This window comes from Scyliorhinus canicula, chromosome 11 (assembly GCF_902713615.1).
Source record: "Scyliorhinus canicula chromosome 11, sScyCan1.1, whole genome shotgun sequence".
Classification (NCBI taxonomy): domain Eukaryota; kingdom Metazoa; phylum Chordata; class Chondrichthyes; order Carcharhiniformes; family Scyliorhinidae; genus Scyliorhinus; species Scyliorhinus canicula.
In genome coordinates, this window is record NC_052156.1 from 84,867,539 (window position 1) to 84,886,301 (window position 18,763).

An 18,763-nucleotide genomic window follows, 5' to 3' on the forward strand; every position below is an offset into this window, starting at 1 on the left:
GTGGAAGATACATTAGTTTGGTCTTTGTACAGACTGCAGAAATCATTTTTCTACCTCCACCACAAAATGCCGAAGAGTGTCATACTGAGGCAAGGTTTCATTGGTGTCAGCTGCCATACGATATCTCATCCAAGTAGCTTCACGTTACCTTGGAGAGTGAGTTTTGCCTAATTATACAACTGTGGAGACATCATATCTGATTCTGTCAGCACCAAGTATCCACATTGGCTGTTTGTTTTATCCTGTATCTCAGGGACACCCAGCCAGTTGGAAAATCCCAGCTGAGACCAACTAACTCATCATGAAGCACAACAAAATGTTAAAGTATTATTTTGACAGCTCCAATTGAATCTCCTCTACAATATTCTGAAGTAGTGCATTCCGGATTCCAACTACTTGTGTTTTAAAAACAAGTTTTTCCTTTTGTCAATCATGAACTGGGGATTTTTGGTTCTCAGACTTCTCAATTATGGAGCAAGTTCTCCCAATCTACTCTAACCAGATCCCTCATAATTTTGGACACATCTATTAAATCTCCTCTCAATCTTCTTGAAGGAGTGCAAATCCAATTTCTCCAAACTATCCACTCAACTGAAGTCCCTTATCCCTGAAACCATTCTTGTAAATCTTCTCTGCATCCTCTCTAATATCTTCCTAAAGTGTGCTATTCAGAATTGGATACAGCACTCCAGTTGAGGCTGAACAAGTGTTTTTGTGAAGGTTCATCACAACTTGCATGATTTTGGTCTCTGTCTCTGTTTATGAAGCTCAATCCTGAATGTCTTTTTACCCACTTCTCAAATTTGCCCGTGCTACGTTTAATGATTTGTGCACATATACTCCCATGTCTTTTTTTCCTGCACCCCCTTTAGAATTTAGCCCTCATTGATCATTGCTTCTCCTCATTCCTCTTAACAAAATGTATCCCGTCATATTTCTTTGCATCATATTTCATCTGCCACCACGTGTCTGCCCATTCCACCAACCTGTCCATATCCTTTTGAAGTCTTTTAAAATAATTTTTATTGTCACATGTAGGCTTACATTAACACTGCAACGAAGTCACCGTGAAAAGCCCCTAGTCGCCACATTCCGGCACCTGTTCGGGTACACAGAGAAAATTCAGAATGTCCAAATTACCTAACAGCATGCCTTTCGGGACTTGTGGGAGGAAACCGGAGCACCCGGAGGAAACCCATGCAGACACGGAGAACGTGCAGACTCCACACAGACAGTGACCCAAGCCGGGAATCGAACCTGGGAACCTGGAGCTGTGAAGCAACAATGCTATCCACTCTGCTACCGTGCTGCCATCTTTCGTACAGTTCACAGTACTTTCAAGTTTTGTCACCTGCAAGGTTTGAAGTTGTGCCCTGTACATCCAAATATAGGACATAAAAATATATCAAGAAAAGCAGTGGACCTCATACCAACCCCAGGAAAACCCCAACATTTATCTTCCAGTTGAAGAGCAGTTAGGAATGAGGCAACATTAAAAGATCCATGCACCAAAGCAGCTGCTGTGGGGTTTGTGGGTGGGAGTGGGCAGAATCGCAGAATTGTTAAAGCACAGAAAGAAGCTATTCAGTCCATCGAGTCTGCACTGGCTCTCTGAGCAATTCACCTACTACTGTTCACCTGCTTTCTCCCCGTAACCCTGCACATTCTTCCTTTTCAGATAACAATCGTATTTCCCTTTTGGATGCTTTGGCTGACCCTGCCTGTTCCTCTTTCAGGCAGTACATTTCCAGATCCTAACCACACATTGTGTGAACAGGCTTTTCATGGCATTTTTGCTTTTTTTGCCAATTACATGTGTCTGCTTGTGCCCGATCCTTTCAGTTGGGAACAGTTTCTCCCTAGCTACTCTGTCCTGTCCCGTCCCCTCAGGATTTTGACTGCTTCTATCAACTCTCGCGTCAATCTTCTCCAAGGAAAACATTTGCAACTTCCCCAAACTACCTTCATAACTGGAGGAGGGACTGACCTCTTTGATATGAAGGATGGAAGAGTGCAGGGGGCCTTGAAATGGAATGAAGGGAGAAAGAGAGGTATTATGTAACAGCTATGTTGTTGCCCTCCTTGTATTCATTTTAGTTTAATACAAATCGCTGTTGGGCAACGGGGGAAGAAAGGATGAGGCACCCATTTTTAGATCAGCCTAAAATACTTATAATTAATCACGTTTGAAATTATTTAGGAAGAAATTGAGTATTCAATAAATTTGAATCTCTTAAATTCACACAAATGACCACTGCGCAATGTGGTGCCTGTGCCATTTCTCAGAAAAAAAATACATCACGTAATTCCATTAATTCACCTGCCCTTTCCTCAAAGTCGATTACACCTTTTTCTTTCAAATTTTTTTTCCTTCCCTTTTGAAAGCTACTATTAATTTGTTTCCATCACTTTCTGTTGGCAGAATCCATGGACTGACGACCCTCTGCACAAACAAACCCCCAAGCCCTTTTTCTTTGGTGATGATCTGAAATTTATACCTCCAGGTTACCGAGTCATTGTCCTGTGAAAATGGGGATTCCTTGTTTACATCAAAATCTCTCAATTTTAAACATCTCTGCCAACCTATCTGTAATGAAAGCAGACCTGAAGCACTGCAATTGCTGCCACTTAATTTGGAGATTATTTATAGAGGCCCTGCAACTGAAATTGTTCATTTTCACAGGGCTGGAGGTCAATTGGAACTTCAGTACTGAAATCATTAGATTTTTAATTGAGCAAGGATGCTAGGGAATATTGAGCAAAGGCAAATAAATGAAGTTGAGGTACAGACCAACCATGATTTAACATGGTGGAGAGTCGGTTTGAGGAGTTGAATCTTGCTGTTCCTGTGTTTGAAGCGATTTTGCATGGACTGGAATTGGCACAGTTAGTTTTATTCTGACTTCAGAAAGATGTCTTCCATGCTGATGATAGTTGTTATGTTACATGGCTTTATATAATCTTTATTAGTGTCACAAGTAGGCTTACATTAACACTACACCTAAGTTACTGTGAAAATCCACTAGTCGACACACTACGGTGCCTGTTCGGGTACACGGAAGGGAGAATTCAGATTGTCCAATTCACCTAACAAACACTTCTTTTGGGACTTGTGGGAGGAAACCGGAGCACCCAGAGGAAACCCACGCAGACACTGGGAGACCATGCAGGCTCTGCACAGTGATCCAAGCCGGGAATCGAACCTGGGTTCCTGGCGCTGTGAAGCAACAGTTTTAACTATTGTTTTTCATCAAGAAGGTTGCAGTTGAACCATTTGATTTGCACATGCCATGATAATTTATTTCCATTAGGAGCAGAGGAGCAGGAATAGGCTGTTCAAACCCTCAAACCCGTTACAGCACTCTATATCATGGCTGATTAGCACCATAAGCTCATTTGCCCACATTTACTCTTTAATTCTAATGATCTAATCCAATAAAAATTTATTGAGTCCACAAATTTTAATTATCAGTGTTTTTTCCTGATTATCTTGGCAGCCTGAGTTGCATTGAATTTCTTTCAGCCAAGCCTTTAGTTTGGGATTCTGGTTTTAGTATTTGTGAATCTTATTGTCGTAATTGGAAGATCTCGCACTTTTGGCACCCACTGTCGAGGCAAGTGCGTAGCAGATTAAATGCTTGAATGCACTGCTCTGTCGAGAACTTCTATTAAGTCTAGCACAAGTCAGATGCAGATTAGAACCCTCGCGACATTGCCTTGTGAAGTGCAATTTTGTCGGGTTATTACACTTGTCTGATTTAGGATACAATTCCATTTACCCTGCTCTCAAGTATTCCCAGGCCAATTATCATGTAATGAACGGCGCATTCACACTGACTAATGTTCAGGTAAAGCAATTTGCATTATTCCTGCAGTCATAGTGTAATGCAGCCTGAGTCTGAGATCAACTTGAGACTACGCAAAGGATGGAATCTCAGTCTATTTCTGTTCAGAATCAGGTTAGGCTTAGACTAATTTACTTTGCAAGTTTGGCATTGTTGCAGAGCTAAAAGTGCTTTGCACCAGTTTTAAACATATAATTTGAATGCACTGTGAATAACTATCGATTCCAGTAATTCTGTTCATCTGATTGGAGCTGCTTGGAATTATATAGGCAAGTAGATAATGAGTGGTCTGTCTGAGGTTAGAAATGAAACTAGAAAAGAGCTGAGTGTTCGCTCTGAGATTGTGTTTATGGGAGTAAGTGCATTTAAATACAGCTACTGATGTTCAAAGCTGTGCCACATGTACCCTTTTTATATTTTAAAATTGCATTTGAAATGGTTCTGGAATATGTTAGCTGGTATGAAATGTGGTTACTTTTACTAGCGAAGCTGCTCATGCCCTCAGAGGAGGCCTGGATCACTCTTCCTGAAGGGTTTGTTGGCCAGCATCAATACTTTTTCTTTGTTTCGTTGGCAGAATCATAACATACATTGGCAGCAGTCCAATGATAATCAGAGAAAAGTAATGTGTAGCGGATTGCATTTGTCAGGTGGAGTTAAGTGTCGAAGTTGGTACAAACTGATAAATCATATTTAACTATTGTAAGAGACCTCTGTTTATTTCCTTTGTCCCATTTGTTTTATTTTATTATTTTGGTCCATAATTGGAATGCGTCTATGCAGAGCACTCGAACTGAAGCAGCTTGCTTGCTAGAACATTGTTCCCAGGTTTTATGTTTGGAGAGAGGCCAATCTCTCAGGCGCTGAGTGGATCTTAAGAACTGGTTTTGAAGGAAGTTGGTTCAATTTGCTAACTGGCGACCCATGGGTTGCCCAGGGACATTGTTCTGCCTGACAACAGTCAATTATTGGTTTCTGTGTGCAGCTGTTTGAGAGAGCTTGACAAAAGTGCTTAGACCCCGGACAGAGAAGGAAAACACTCTCACTCACACTCTCTCTCTCTCTCTCTCTCTCTCCTCTCTCTCTCTCTCTCTCTCCTCTCTCTCTCTCTCTCTCTCTCTCTCTCTCTCTCTCTTTCCCCCCCTCTCTCTTCCCTGCCCCTCTCTTCTCCCTCCCCTCTACCTCTCTCTCTCTCTCTCTCCCCCCTCTCTCTCTCTCTCCCCTCTCCCTTTCTTCTGCCCCTCTCTTCTCTCCCTCTACCTTCCCCCCCCCCCCCCCCCCCCCCCCCCTCGCGCTCTCTCTCTCTCTCTCTCTCTCTCTCCTCTCTCTCTCTCTCTCTCAAAGAACCAGTTTATTATTCTAAAAACTTGCTTGGCATGGCATATCTTTGATGTAAACTTGAAAAGTAGACCCGTGCCAGTGAAAGCCATCAGATGCGTCTAGACTCTCAAAGAAGTCGGAGGGGTTCTCCCTCTGCTGCTGGTTGACTGTTCTTTCTCCGAGTCCGCAGTGAAGATCATTATGAAAAATGAAAATGAAAATCGCTTATTGTCACGAGTAGGCTTCAATGAAGTTACTGTGAAAAGCCCCTAGTTGCCACATTCCGGCGCTTGTCCGGGGAGGCTGGTACGGGAATCGAACCGTGCTGCTGGCCTGCTTGGTCTGCTTTACAAGCCAGCGATTTAGCCCAGTGAGCTAAACCAGCCCCTTATCATAGAATTTACAGTGCAGAAGGAGGCCATTCGGCCCATCGAGTCTGCACCAGCTCTTGGAAAGAGCACCCTACCCAAGGTCAACACCTCCACCCTATCCCCATAACCCAGTAACCCCACCCAACACTACGGGCAATTTTGGACGCTAAGGGTAATTTATCATGGCCAATCCACCTAACCTGCACATCTTTGGACTGTGGGAGGGAACCGGAGCACCCGGAGGAAACCCACGCACACACGGGGAGGATGTGCAGACTCTGCACAGACAGTGACCCAAGCCGGAATCGAACCTGGGACCCTGGAGCTGTGAAGCATTTGTGCTATCCACAATGCTACCGTGCTGCCCTTATAAACTGAAGGAAAACTAAGTATCCAATTGAAGGCTTAACCTTGAGAAATAAGCTAACTGGAAGTCATCCACCTGAATCAAAGATCCTTATCCTTTTGTTTTATTATATTTTCCTTACCTCTCAACCACCCTTTTCTGTAGGGGGTGTGTCAGCAACTGTGTGTCTGTTGGTTATCCGGGTCAAATGGGGCTGGAATTGACTGCACACTATCCCAGAGTGTTGTAACACTATATGAAGGTTAAACAACTGAGTTCTGATGAGCAGCTTTATTCCCCCTTTACCTTGAAGTGGTTCTGCTGTTTCAAATGTAATGATAAACAGGATTATGTGAATCCTCTTCTGAACATTGACAGTTAATTTCCTTGGGTCTTTGATATTGACAGGCGAACTAAAGCAATGATCTCCTAGCCACGGTTAACTGGTATATTGGTGGTGTTTTTCAAAATCACTGCGTGTCACCACTCCAGCAGTGTAGGGAATTAATATATTTTCCCCTGAAAGAGATTTAAGCTTTGATGATGCAGTGTAATTGTAACATCCGAAAATTGCAGATTTCAGCCTCTAATCACAAGGTATCCTCTTCATAAACCATCCTTACGCCTTTAAATAAATTGCAGATAGAATCAAAATCCTCAAGCAGCACGGGTTTGACGCTGGAGTGTTATGCAGCAATGCTAAAATCATGCAACTGGCAAAAAGCAGACATTGCATGTTTTCTCATTTTTATCAACTTCATGCACTGTTGAAATGTTCCAATTGCTTTGTCTGACCTGATTAATCCTAATATTTATGCTTTGTGCTGCCCTTGTCATACAGGTCCGCAGAGGGGGTGCAATGAGTTTGTAATGCACAGTGTCTGCTGCTCTGGGCCATGGAGGACGAGTCTATCTCAGGGAGTGATCCAGATGTGGAGTCGGAGGCTGTGGAAGAGGAAGAGGAGGAGATGGAGGACAATGATGGAGATGATGAAGATGACCTGGAGGAAAATGGTGAGCATCTAGCAACCTTTAGTAATTTCTGAGTAAAATATAACCAGTCGGGATTGCTACTGAGATTTAATAGTGGCACCTGCTGTACAAAGCATTTAGTTTGATGCTTTGCTTCCTTAACCTTGTGCGACTGAGGTGGTAGAACTCATTGAGAAGATTTAGGTTGTGGTTTGAGCACCATCTCAGGAGTTTGATACTAAGTTGATGCTCCTGTACAGTACTGAAGGGAAACCATTGTCACACAAATCCATTTTGTCTTTAGTTAGGAGACCACTGGATTAATTTGTCAATTTAGAAATTAAAATGGAAATTTACCTAATATATAAATTAATGTGGAACTTAAAAAAACTGTTGTTAGAAATAGTTGACATCTTTGTTTTTCAAGGCGGAACAAAGCTGTCTCAGTTGAACACAGCTGCATCACTCTTTTGAAAATAACTTTCAGATCACCCCCCCCCCCCCCCCCCCCCCCCCCCCCCCCCCCCCCCCCCCGCCCTCCAATTTCTTTCGGCATCTTTTGGTCAACTTTGTGCAAATTTTATCCGTGGGATTTGAAATCAACAAATATCATTGTGACATTGTCATTTTAAAGGAAGAACATTCTCATCGGCGAGGACAGCATTTTAATTTAACTCCAGTTGTTTCAAATTTTTTGTATTATCGTGAAATGTTGCTCACCGGAGATTTTTTTGGTCCAACCAGAATGCTCAACCAGAATCAGTTCAGATATCTCAAACTTCCAATTCACCTCATTGATCATTTAGAATTCAAAACTGCCAAGACGTGCTAGCTTTATTATCCACGGTTAAATGCTCCCAAAATTGCTAAATATCACTGTGGCAATAATGAAATTCTGGTTTTCACAGCGTAGCGGGTTATTTAATTGTAATACTCCCAATTTAATCCAAACCAAGACTTATTAACTAACCACCAAACATACTTAGTTTACTAAGAAAAGATAAATGTGTCATCCCCGCATTTGTTTTTTTCATATAACTGCAATAACATTTTACATTCTTACAAAATCAATCCACACTAACCAACAGATACATACAAGTGCAGTAAATGAATGTCACCTACAAGAAAAAATTAATACTCTACTGACACCACCCCCACAAGTAACCACAGTCTAATAACCTTCTCCGGCGGTGATCAGCTGTCTGAAAAAGGAAATTAATGTTTGCCATCTCAAGTGGAACCCTTTACCGACCCTTCTCTAGGTATAGGAATTCCATTAGACCTCCCAACTAGGCGAAAACACTGGGAGGAGTAGAAGAATTCCACCCCAGCAGAACTCTCCTCCGGGCTATCAACGAGGCAAAGGTGAGGATATCTGCACTTACCCCCGTCTGCAGCACCTTCGAGACTGAAACTCCAAAAATAGCCACCAGTGGACAATGCTCCAGCTCGATATCAGAAATCGTTGACATTGTGCTAAAGAAGGAGATCCAAAAGCTTACACGTTTAGGGCACAACCGGAGCATATATGGGTATGATTTGCCAGACCCTGAGAACAATGATGTACCTATCCTCCAACCCTGAGAAAAAAAATCTCACATCCTCGCCCTGGTCAGGTGCATCACCTTGAACTCAATCAAGCTGAGCCTAGCAGAGGAGGAGGTTGAAAGGCCTCACTCCACCTCTACCCTCCGAAACCAGATCCAGCTCTCCCTCCCCACTCCCTCCTCACATCATCCAACGTCATCACCTGCTCCGCCAACAGAATCTGACCATAAATTTCCAAAATCATCTTCATTCACCACAGCCAGAGACTAAACCCTATTCAAGAGAGAGGGTGAAGGGGCCAAGGGAAGCAAAGAGATCTCCTTATGCAGGAATTCACGCACCTGAAAAAACCTAGATAAATTAGACCTTGGGAGTTGGAATCGGTTCCTCAAATCCGACAGACCTGTCCCCCGAAATGTGTCCCCAAACCTCTCCCTCCCCACAGGAACTAAATGTCGAATCCAAACCCGCTGGCAGAAAAAGATGATTCCTTCAGAAAGGGGCTGATAACGACATGACGCTGAGCATAAAATATTACCTAAACTGCTTACTACGGTGTGGCCTGTGTCAATTTCTTCTCTACAGACAAGTCTCAAAAGGCCTCCGAATCAGATGACGATTCTTTATTCACTGTCTTCGTGGACCTAGAGCTTGTGGGCATTATTCTCTAAGGCTTCTATCCCATTGAAATAATAAAGTATCGGGGTGGGGGCAGGTTAGACTGCTAACGAGGAGGGGACTTGGTGGTGGAGGAGGAGAATTGACGGTGGTAGCTTCCTGGGGGTGGGCCGGGTGACATGGGCCAAGGACTGGCCTAGGAGAGGTTATGGCTGACCAGCAGGGGAGGGGGCTGGGGTACTTCCCGACTAGGCTGGCCACGTGGAACGTTCGCGGGCTAAATGGGCCGGTCAAAAGGATCCGTGTGTTCACACTTGAGGCAACTGAGGGCAAACGTGGCCATGTTACAGGAGATACACTTGACGGTGGGGGATCAGGTTAGATTGAGGAAGGGATAGGTCGGACAGGTGTTCCATTCGGGATTGGACTTTAAAACGAGGGGGATGGTAATCCTGGTCAATAAAAGGGTGGCATGGGCAGCGCGATGGCACAGTGGGTTAGCCCTGTTGCCTCAAGGCGCTGAGGTCCCAGGTTCGATTCTGGGTCACTGTCCGTGTTGAGTTTGCACATTCTCCCTGTGTTTGCGTGGATTTCGCCCCAACAACCCAAAGATGTGCAGGGTAGGCCATGCTAAATTGCCCCTTAATTGGAAAAAAAACGAATTGGGCACTCTAAATTTATTTAAAAAAAATAAAATATAAAAGGGTGGGGAGGATAGAGGCGGCCCCGGGGGTAGATTCATCATGGTTAGTGGGAAGCAGGAGGGGATGGCTGTGGTATTGGTGAGTATATATGCCCCAAAGTGGGATGATGTCGAGTCCGTTAGGAGGGTACTAGGGAGGATCTCGGACCTGGATTCACATTGATTGATTATGGGGGAGACTTTAACACAGTCCTGGATTCGAGACTGGAGTCCCAGGTCTGGAAAGGTGTCAGCTATGACAAAAGAGCAACGGGGGTTCATGGAGCGCATGGGAGAGGTGGACCTGTGGAGATTTGGGAGGCCAAAGGAGTAAGGAGTTTTCATTCTACTCCCATGTGCATAAGGTGTACTCCTGGATAGATTTCTTTGTGCTGGACAAAACGCTGAGGTGGTGGATACTGAATATTCAGCAATTGTGGTGTTACATCACAACCCACACTGGGTAGACCTGCAAGTGAGTAAAGGAAGGTTAAACGTAGGGCTGCTAGTGGAGGACGAGGTGTGTGAGCGGGTGAGGGAGGTAATTCGGGGATACATAAGGATCAATGATACGGGTGAGATCTCGGCAGGGGTGGTGTGGGAGGTACTGAAGGCGGTTATCGGGGGAACTCATTTCGATTCGGGCCCATAAGGAGAAGTCTGAACGGGCGGAGTTGGACAGGCTGGTAGGTGAACTTTTTACAGGTGGACAGGAGGTATGCGGAGTCTCCGGATGAGGGGCTTCTGAAGGAGCGTCAGAGACTGCAAATGGAATTTGGGCTCTTGTCCATGGGTAAGGCGGAGGGTGAGCTGAGGAGGGTGAAGGGGGCGGTGTATGAATATGGGGGGGAAAAGTCAGCAGGATGTAGGTGCATCAGCTGAGGAAATTGGGAAAGTAAAGGATACAGGGGGGAAGGTGAGTTCTACACAAAGTTTTCTGGGCTGCTGGGGCCGCTCCTGGAAAAGGCTTTAAATGAGTCCAAGGAGCGGGTAGTGCTTCCCCCAACGTTATTGCAGCCATCGATTTCCCTTATTCTGAAGTGGGATAAGGATCCAGAGAATTGTGGATCGTATAGGCTGATCTCCCTTTTAAATGTAGATGCAAAATTGCTGGCAAAGATCGTGGCCACGCGCATAGAGGATTGTGTCCTGGAGGTGATGGGGAAGGACCAGACGGGGTTTGTGAAGGGACGTCACCACAACATTAGACGGCTCTTAAATGTGATAATGATGCCAGCGGAGGAGTGCGAGGTCGTGGTAGCCATGGATGCAGAAACGGCCGTTGATCAGGTAGAGTGGAAGTATCTGGGATATCCTGGGATGGTTTGGGTTCGGCCAGGGATTCGTTGACTGGATCTGGCTGTTATATCAAGCACTGGTGGCAAATGTAAGGAACAACTGGGTTCGGTCAGAATATTTTAGTTTGTGTGGGGGGACAAGACAGGGGTGTCCACATTCCCCACTACTGTTGGCAATGGCGCTTAGGTCATTGAACATCTGGCGGGGGATAGTGCGAGGGGGGGTGGGGGGTGGAGCACAGCATTTCACTCTACGCGGAAGACTTGCTCCTTTACACAACCGACCCGTTGAGGGGATGGTTGGGATCAAGGAGATATTGGAGGAATTTGGTCGGTTCTCGGGCTGCAAATTAAACATGGGTTAGAGTGAGGAATTGCCGATTCAGGCACGGGGGCAGGAGAGGAGACTGAGGGAGTTACTGTTTAAAGTGGTGGGAAGGAGTTTTAGGTACCTCGGGATTCAGGTGGAAAGGGACTAGGGTGAGCTCCATTAGTTAAATCTGGGCAGGGCGGTGGAGCAAATGAAAGGGGATTTTCACAGGTGGTACATGCTCCCTCTGTCATTGGCGGGAATGTACAGACTGTGAAGATGACGGTCCTCCCGAGATTGCTGTTTGTGTTTCAATGTCTTCCAATTTTTATGTCCAAGGCATTTTTGAGGAAGATGAACGTGGTGATCTTGGGTTTGTTTTGGGCTGGTAAGGCCCTGAGGGTGAGGAAGGTCCCCGCGGGATGGGGGGGTTTGGCCCTTCCAAATTTTATTTATTATTACTGGGCGGTGAATATATTTATGGTTAGGAAGTGAGCAGTGCAGGAGGGGTCGGTGTGGGAGCGAGTGGAGGCTGCATCCTGTAAGGATACGAGTTTGGCGGCTTTGTTAATGGCATCTCTGCCGTTTTCGCTGGCTCGGTACTCCCTAAGCCCAGTGGCAATGGCAGCCCTGAGGGTGTGGGGGCAGTGGAGGCAGCACATGATACTGGAGGGGGAGTCGGTGTGGTCACCGATCTGTGACAACCACCGTTTTGTTCTGAGAGGGCTGGACGGGGGCTTTCGGAGGTGGCAATGGGCAGGGATTGAGAGATTTGGTGATCTCTTCATTGAAGAGGGTTTTCCGAGCCTGGAGAGATTAGAGGAGGGGTTTGAGTTACCGGGTGGGAATGGATTTTGGTACCTGCAGGTAAGGGACCTTGTCCGGAGGCAGGTTCCAAGCTTCCCTCACCTCCCTCTAAGGGGACTGCAGAATAAGGTGATGTCTAAAACTGGTTGGGGAGGGGAGGGTCTCAGAAATATATAAGGAATTGATGGAGTGGGAAGGGGTCCCAATCGGGGAGGTGAGGAGGAAGTGGAAGGAAGAGTTGGGAGGGGAATTGGAAGTCGGTCTATGGGAAAAGGCCTTGGGAGAGTTAATTCATCCTTGTCGTGTGCCAGGCTTAGCAGGATCCAGTTCAAGGTGGTCCACAGGGCTCATATGACTATGGCCTGGATGAGTAGGTTTTTTTGAGGAGGTGGAGGACAGATGTGGGCAGAGTGGGGGAAGCCTGGCAAATCGCGTCCACATGTTTTGGGCGTGTCCGAAGTGGAGGGGATTCTGGCAGGGATTTGCGGATGTCATGTCAGAGGTCCTGAGAGGGAGGGTTACTCCGAGTCCAGAGATGCCAATATTTGGGGTGTCGGAGGATCCGGGGGCTCAGGAGGGGAGAAGCCGATGTTTTGGCCTTTGCCTTCCTGGTGGCCCGGAGACGGATTTTGCTCGGATGGAGGGACTCGGAGCCTCCAAAGTCAGGCGTGTAGGTCAGTGTCATGACAGGGTTTCTCAGGCTGGTAAAGATCAAGTTCGCCTTAAGAGGTTCATTTCAGGGGTTCGCTCGGAGGTGGCTGCCGTTCATCGACTTCTTTGACAGTAGTCCATTTAAAGCAAAATGTTTTTAAAATCTCAAATTGGATTTCTACCAAATGTTTTCAAGGCTAAAGTTGGTCTCTTACAAGACAAAATGTTGCTTTTCCACAGTTGCAAAAATAAATTTTCATTCCGTTTTCCAATCCTCCCATGAACAATCTTGCTTGAATTGAAACAGTCTCAACAATCATGCTTGTACTTCCATGCAACTTCGAAATATTGAATCCTGTAATGAATTTTTAGTTCAAAGTGTTACACTACCATTCCTGAGCCCGAGGAGAAGGCAGTTTCAGCTAGCTCACAACCAAAATACAACTCCAGTTTCCCACAAAATATGCACATGTACAGTTGGAATGAGTAACAAATTTAGACTTTCGACATGAAAAGCAAGCCAACAAAAGGTCTTTCAGCTCTATACACGAGATGGGGTGGCACTACAATCAAAGCAATTGATCTCTCTCACATTTCAAAGGCAGACTTCAAGTACAAAAAAGAATCTTCACTACTTTAAATTTCACTATTGTTTTCATGTCCAATTTCTCTTGACTGGAAACTGGCCTTCAGCATCAGTGATGGTTTCAACTCAAGTTTATTTTTGTTCAAAACAGAACATGACGCCTATTTCTTTCTCACATCAGTTTTAACTATCGCTGTGGACTTTTAACTTTATGAATTCCACAAATCCCTTTCGCTCTCCACAGATGCTGTCAGACCTGCTGCAATTGTCCAGTATTTTCTGCCTTTGTTTCTGATTCCAAAATCTGCAGTATTTTGCTTTTATTCTTTAAATTCTAACCGTTTTCATTCGATGGGTATTGTTCTTTGTTCTTTAGGGTTTTGGCTAAGGGTAGTATCATGACCAGCACAGGCTTGGAGGACCGAAGGGCATGTTCTTGTGCTGTTTTGTTCTTTTATGCCCGATTGCTTTGCTGCAGCAGATGTCCTTGACCTGAATGCTAGCACAGCTACAATTGAAGCTCAAGAAGCTAGAAATCAGTTGTGACATCAGAAAGAGGAGAATAAGTGTTGAAAAAAAAGCGTCAGTGAGCTAAGCTAGAAGCTGATGAAAGTACAGTTCAAAAGGTGAAAAATAAACTTAGGAGCTGAAGCCATCATTTAGACTGATGGCAAATGCTTTCAGCTTCTATGCGAAGGAAAAATTACATTTTGGAGCGCCTCCCACTCCACAGAGGTTTTTCCTGCTGAGATATGGACTGACCAAACTTGATACCTTGACTCTCATTTTTCCCCAAAAACTGTTCACTGCCTATCCAGTCCCATCTGTTGTTTTTTGGGGGGTTCTGAACTTGTTCTGGGAATAGACTGGCAAAATGTTTAGCCGTGAGGATACTTTTTTTAATTATAAATTTAGAGTACCCATTCATTTTTCCAATTATGGGGCAATTTAGCATGGCCAATCCACCTACTCTGCACATCTTTGGGTTGTGGGGGTGAAACCCACGCAAACATGGGGAGAATGTGCAAATTCCACACGGACAGTGACCCAGAGCCGGGATTGAACCTGTGACCTCGGTGTCGTGAGGCAGCAGGGCTAACCCACTGCGCCACGGTGCTGCCCACCGTGAGGATACTTTAATGAAAGAAAGTTGAAATAGATTTTAAATTTTGATGTAAATGTTAGCAATAAACTGCAGTGATTTACAGTCCAATGTTGGCTATAAGCTACTCTTTTATGACGACAGGATGCATGCAATGACTTCAGTTCTTTTTGGTTTTGGGCTCTTTGTTCCTCTCTTGCCTCTTGTCTTGTTATTTTCTTGTTTCCTAAGTTACTGTTTTGCACAGAGACAAAATCAGGATCTGTTTTATCCTGGCTGTTATCCAATTAGTTCCTCCCTCGCCGCAATAATCTTCAGTCCGGTGTTTTAGCATCCGCGTCCTTAACCAACCAGTTATCTGGTAAGCATCACACCATTACATAATACTTTCACGACCATACTTATTTTATTTTAAAACATTTTATTAAGGCATTTATAATTTTATAACAATAAACCGTACAAATATAAACATAGTGCAAAAAAGATCTCTCACTAATCCCGCCTACCATAAACACAACACCCCCCAATAAGTCGATAAACTGCTGCCACCTCAGGACGAACCCCAATGTTTACCCTCTCAGGGCGAACTTAATTTTCTCAAGTCTGAGAAACCCAGCCCTTTTGCTAACCGAGGTGATTTTGGGGGCTTCGAGTCCCTCCACGCTAACAATATCCGTCTCTGGGCTACCAGGGAGGCAAAGGCCAAAGCGTCAGCCTCGCATGCCTCCTGGACTCCTGGATCTTCCCACACTCCAAAGAACGGCACCCTTGTTTTAAGTACTGTGGACATGACATCCGCAAATCCCTGCCAGTATCCCTTAAGCTTCAGGCATGACCAAAACATATGGATGTGGTTTGCTGGCCCTCCCGCATATCTCACGCACTTGCCCTCTATCCCGAAAAACCTGCTCATCCGGTGCACCATCATGTGTGCCCGGCGAACCACCTTGAATTGTATCAGGATGACCCTGGCACATGATGAGGAAGTGTTGACTCTACTCGAGGCATCTGCCCACAGACCAGCCTCTACCCCGCGCTTCCCATTTACCCATTAGCCCCATCCATTAAGTCTTTATAGATATCCAAAACCTTCCCCTCCCCCACCGCCGTTCTAGAAACTACCCTGCCTGTATCCCCCGAGGTGGTAGGAGCGGAAAGGTCGAAATCTGCCGTTGCACAAAACCCATTTCCTCCCGGCAATTCAAACTTCTCTAAATCTTCCAACCAGGGAAAGTTCCCATCAATAAATAGATCTCCCATCCTCTCAATCTCTGCTCTCTGCCAGCTCTGAAATCCCCCATCCAGCCTCCTCGGAACAAACCAGTGATTATCACAAATTGGAGCCCACACCGATGCTCCCTCCACTCTCATATGCTTCCTCCACTGCCCCAGACTCGGGGCCGCCACTACCACTGGGCCTGTGCAGTACCGGGCCGGCGAGAACGGCAGAGGAGCTGTTACCAATGCCCCCAAACTTGTGCCCTTAAACGATGCTGCCTCAACTCGCTCTTCTCACCGTTTAAAAAAGGCCTTCAGTATAAACATATCATAGACTTTACAGTGCAGAAGGAGGCCATTCAGCCCATCGAGTCTGCACCGGCTCTTGGAAAGAGCACCCGACACAAGGTCAACACCTCCGCCCTGTCCCCATAACCCAGTAACGCCACCCAACACGAAGGGCAATTTTGGACACTAAGGGCAATTTATCATGGCCAATCCATCTAACCTGCACATCTTTGGACTGTGGGAGGAAATCGGAGCAACCGGAGGAAACCCACGCACACATGGGGAGTATGTGCAGACTCCGCACAGACAGTGACCCAAGCTGGAATTGGACCTGGGACCCTGGAGCTGTGAAGCAATTGTGCTATCCACAATGCTACCGTGCTGCCCTTATAAACAAATCCAATCTCTGTAACCTCTTCCAGCCCCTACAACCCTCCCTATAGAAATGAAAATCGCTTATTGTCACAAGTAGGCTTCAAATGAAGTTACTGTGAAAAGCCCCTAGCCGCCACATTCCGGCGCCTGTTCGGGGAGGCTGGCACGGGAATTGGACCGTGCTGCTGGCCTGCCTTGGTCTGCTTTCAAAGCTAGTGATTTAGCCCTGTGCTAAACTAGCCCCTATATAAAATTAGGGAGGCACTGGAAAACAAACAAAAATCTCAGGAGGGTTGTCATTTTCATGGTCTGTACCCTCCCTGCCAGTGACAGTGGGAGCACGTCCCACCTCTGGAAGTCCTCCTTCATTTGTTCAACTAACCAGAATTTAACTTCTGTACCTTCTCCCATCCCCGGGCCACCTGAATTCCCAAATAACGGAAACTTCCTCTCACCACTCTGAACGGCAACTCCCCCAATCTCCTATTCTGTCTTCTCGTCTGGATCGCAAACACCTCACTTTTACCCATATTCAGTTTGTACCCCGATAACCACTCTTTTTGGATCACTGTGTTATAGGAATAAGAAGGGGCGGCTTGCCCCCAACAAAGTTTTGGATATTTGAATATTCCTAATGCGACAAGTAAAATAAAAAGTTCTTGATAGCCTTAGATTGCAGGAAGATATAGACAGGATGGCCAAATGGACTGATAAGTGGCAAATGGAATTCAATCCGACTAAATGTGAGGTGATGTACTTGGGCAGGACAAACAAGGGAAGCACTGAGAATCAGAGGGACCTTGTGTCCCTTAGGGTAGCAGGACAGATGGATAAAGTGGTTAAGAAGGCATGTGGCATACTTGCCTTCATTAGCTGAGGCACAGAGGTTCAGAGCAAGGAGGTTATTCTGGAATTCTATATTCTTTGGAGTAGCCGAGACTGAGGGGGGACATGATTGAGATGTATAAAATTATGAGGGCCATTGATAGACTGGATAGGAAGAAACTTTTTGCCCTTGGTGGAGGGATCAATGACCACGGGGCATTGATATAGGTAAGGGCAGGCGGTTTAGAGGGGATTTCACCCAGAACGTGGTTGAAGCTGCAACTCGCTACCTGAAAGGGTGGTGGAGGCAGAGAGCTTCATAACATTTAAGTATTTTGATGTGCACTTGCAATGCCAATACAAGGCTATGGGCCAAGTGCTGGAAAATGGGATTAGAATATTTAGGTTTTTGACTGGTGCAGACGCGATGAGCTGAAGGGTCTTTTCTGTGCTGTAGACCTCTAAGACAATGACTCTATTCTTGGGACTGTAGCTTTAAGTAGGTCTGAAGTGATGGATCTAGATTCACAAGTCAGAACCGTGGGACTTGGGAGATGAACTTGGCTTTTCTGCTGTTTGTTGATTGGAAGTCACTGAATTATTTAGCATGCTAAAGGTTCAGTGTGTCGGTGTAATTTTTCAGGGAAGCAGTACTTCAGATACTGCCTTCTTGCTGCTGTCCCCTTGTGCATCTTTGACATTGAAAGGCATCTTTATTGATGTGTCACCAGCAGTATGGGTGCTCGGTGCTGTCAACAGGGCCATTGTATGGCTGTAAACCAGTACTGTGCAATATGTGCACTTGCCACATGTGGCTAATTGGGAATCTGAATTTGGCTGATACAGTTTTGAATAGGAAGTGAGAAATGGGTAATCAAAGATACTGCTGTGATCTCAGTTTTCTTATTTGGTCTGTTTGTTTTGCTACTTTAACGTTTTGTATGTTTTTTGGTGAAATGGTAAGATAAAAGCCAGAGTGCAAGTGTTTTTTGATTGTGTGCACTTTATACCTTTGGCTGCTGTTTACTGGTTATCTGCCAAAATGGCTTCTAACACTGGTCATAGCACTGAGCTTCAACACGGAAGCATCTGCATTGTTTTATGGAGAGGGGAACCTGTCATTATGGACAATTCATCCACTCTGGAAAAACCACTCCAGGCCAGCAAAAGTAAGCCGAGACAGTAACAAACAGTTGAAACAGTAAAATCAGCTTAGATTTTTAGAATATTGTAAAGTTTAACTTATTTTAAAGGACAAGCAGCACTCAACTGTGTTTTGGGTGGAGGGTGGGAAAGGGAATGTCGGGTGGACAGGACAGTGAGGGAGGGGAATTGGGATGGATGCTAACTGACAAATCTGGGGAGGGTAAGAGTGTTTTTTGGACTGGTGGGAGGCAGGGATACGTGTCTCGGTGGAAGGGTTTGGATGAGGGTGCAGTGCTGGGAGGGTGTGGGTAGGTGTATTGTTCTGGGGAAAGAGCAGGGACTGGGTGGGTGAATATCTCAGGGTTGTGGGTTACTCTGTTGAAGACCGAGTGGACATAGCACATTGACACACAGATCTACTGTCAGATAAATCCATTCCAGAATTCCAAACATTG

The 18,763-nt window shown here is 45.5% G+C and overlaps 1 protein-coding gene across 2 annotated transcripts in view; it reads left to right on the forward strand.

Annotated features, from left to right (window-relative positions):
- rad54l2 (RAD54 like 2) overlaps positions 1 to 18,763 on the forward strand; it is a 170,865-nt gene that overhangs the window by 52,694 nt on the left and 99,408 nt on the right. For both annotated transcript variants that reach the window (XM_038810813.1, XM_038810812.1), the window contains one exon: positions 6,724 to 6,896. In XM_038810813.1, the coding sequence (XP_038666741.1) occupies positions 6,779 to 6,896 (118 nt within the window). In that variant the 5' untranslated portion in view covers positions 6,724 to 6,778. The remainder of the gene's footprint in view (positions 1 to 6,723; positions 6,897 to 18,763) is intronic.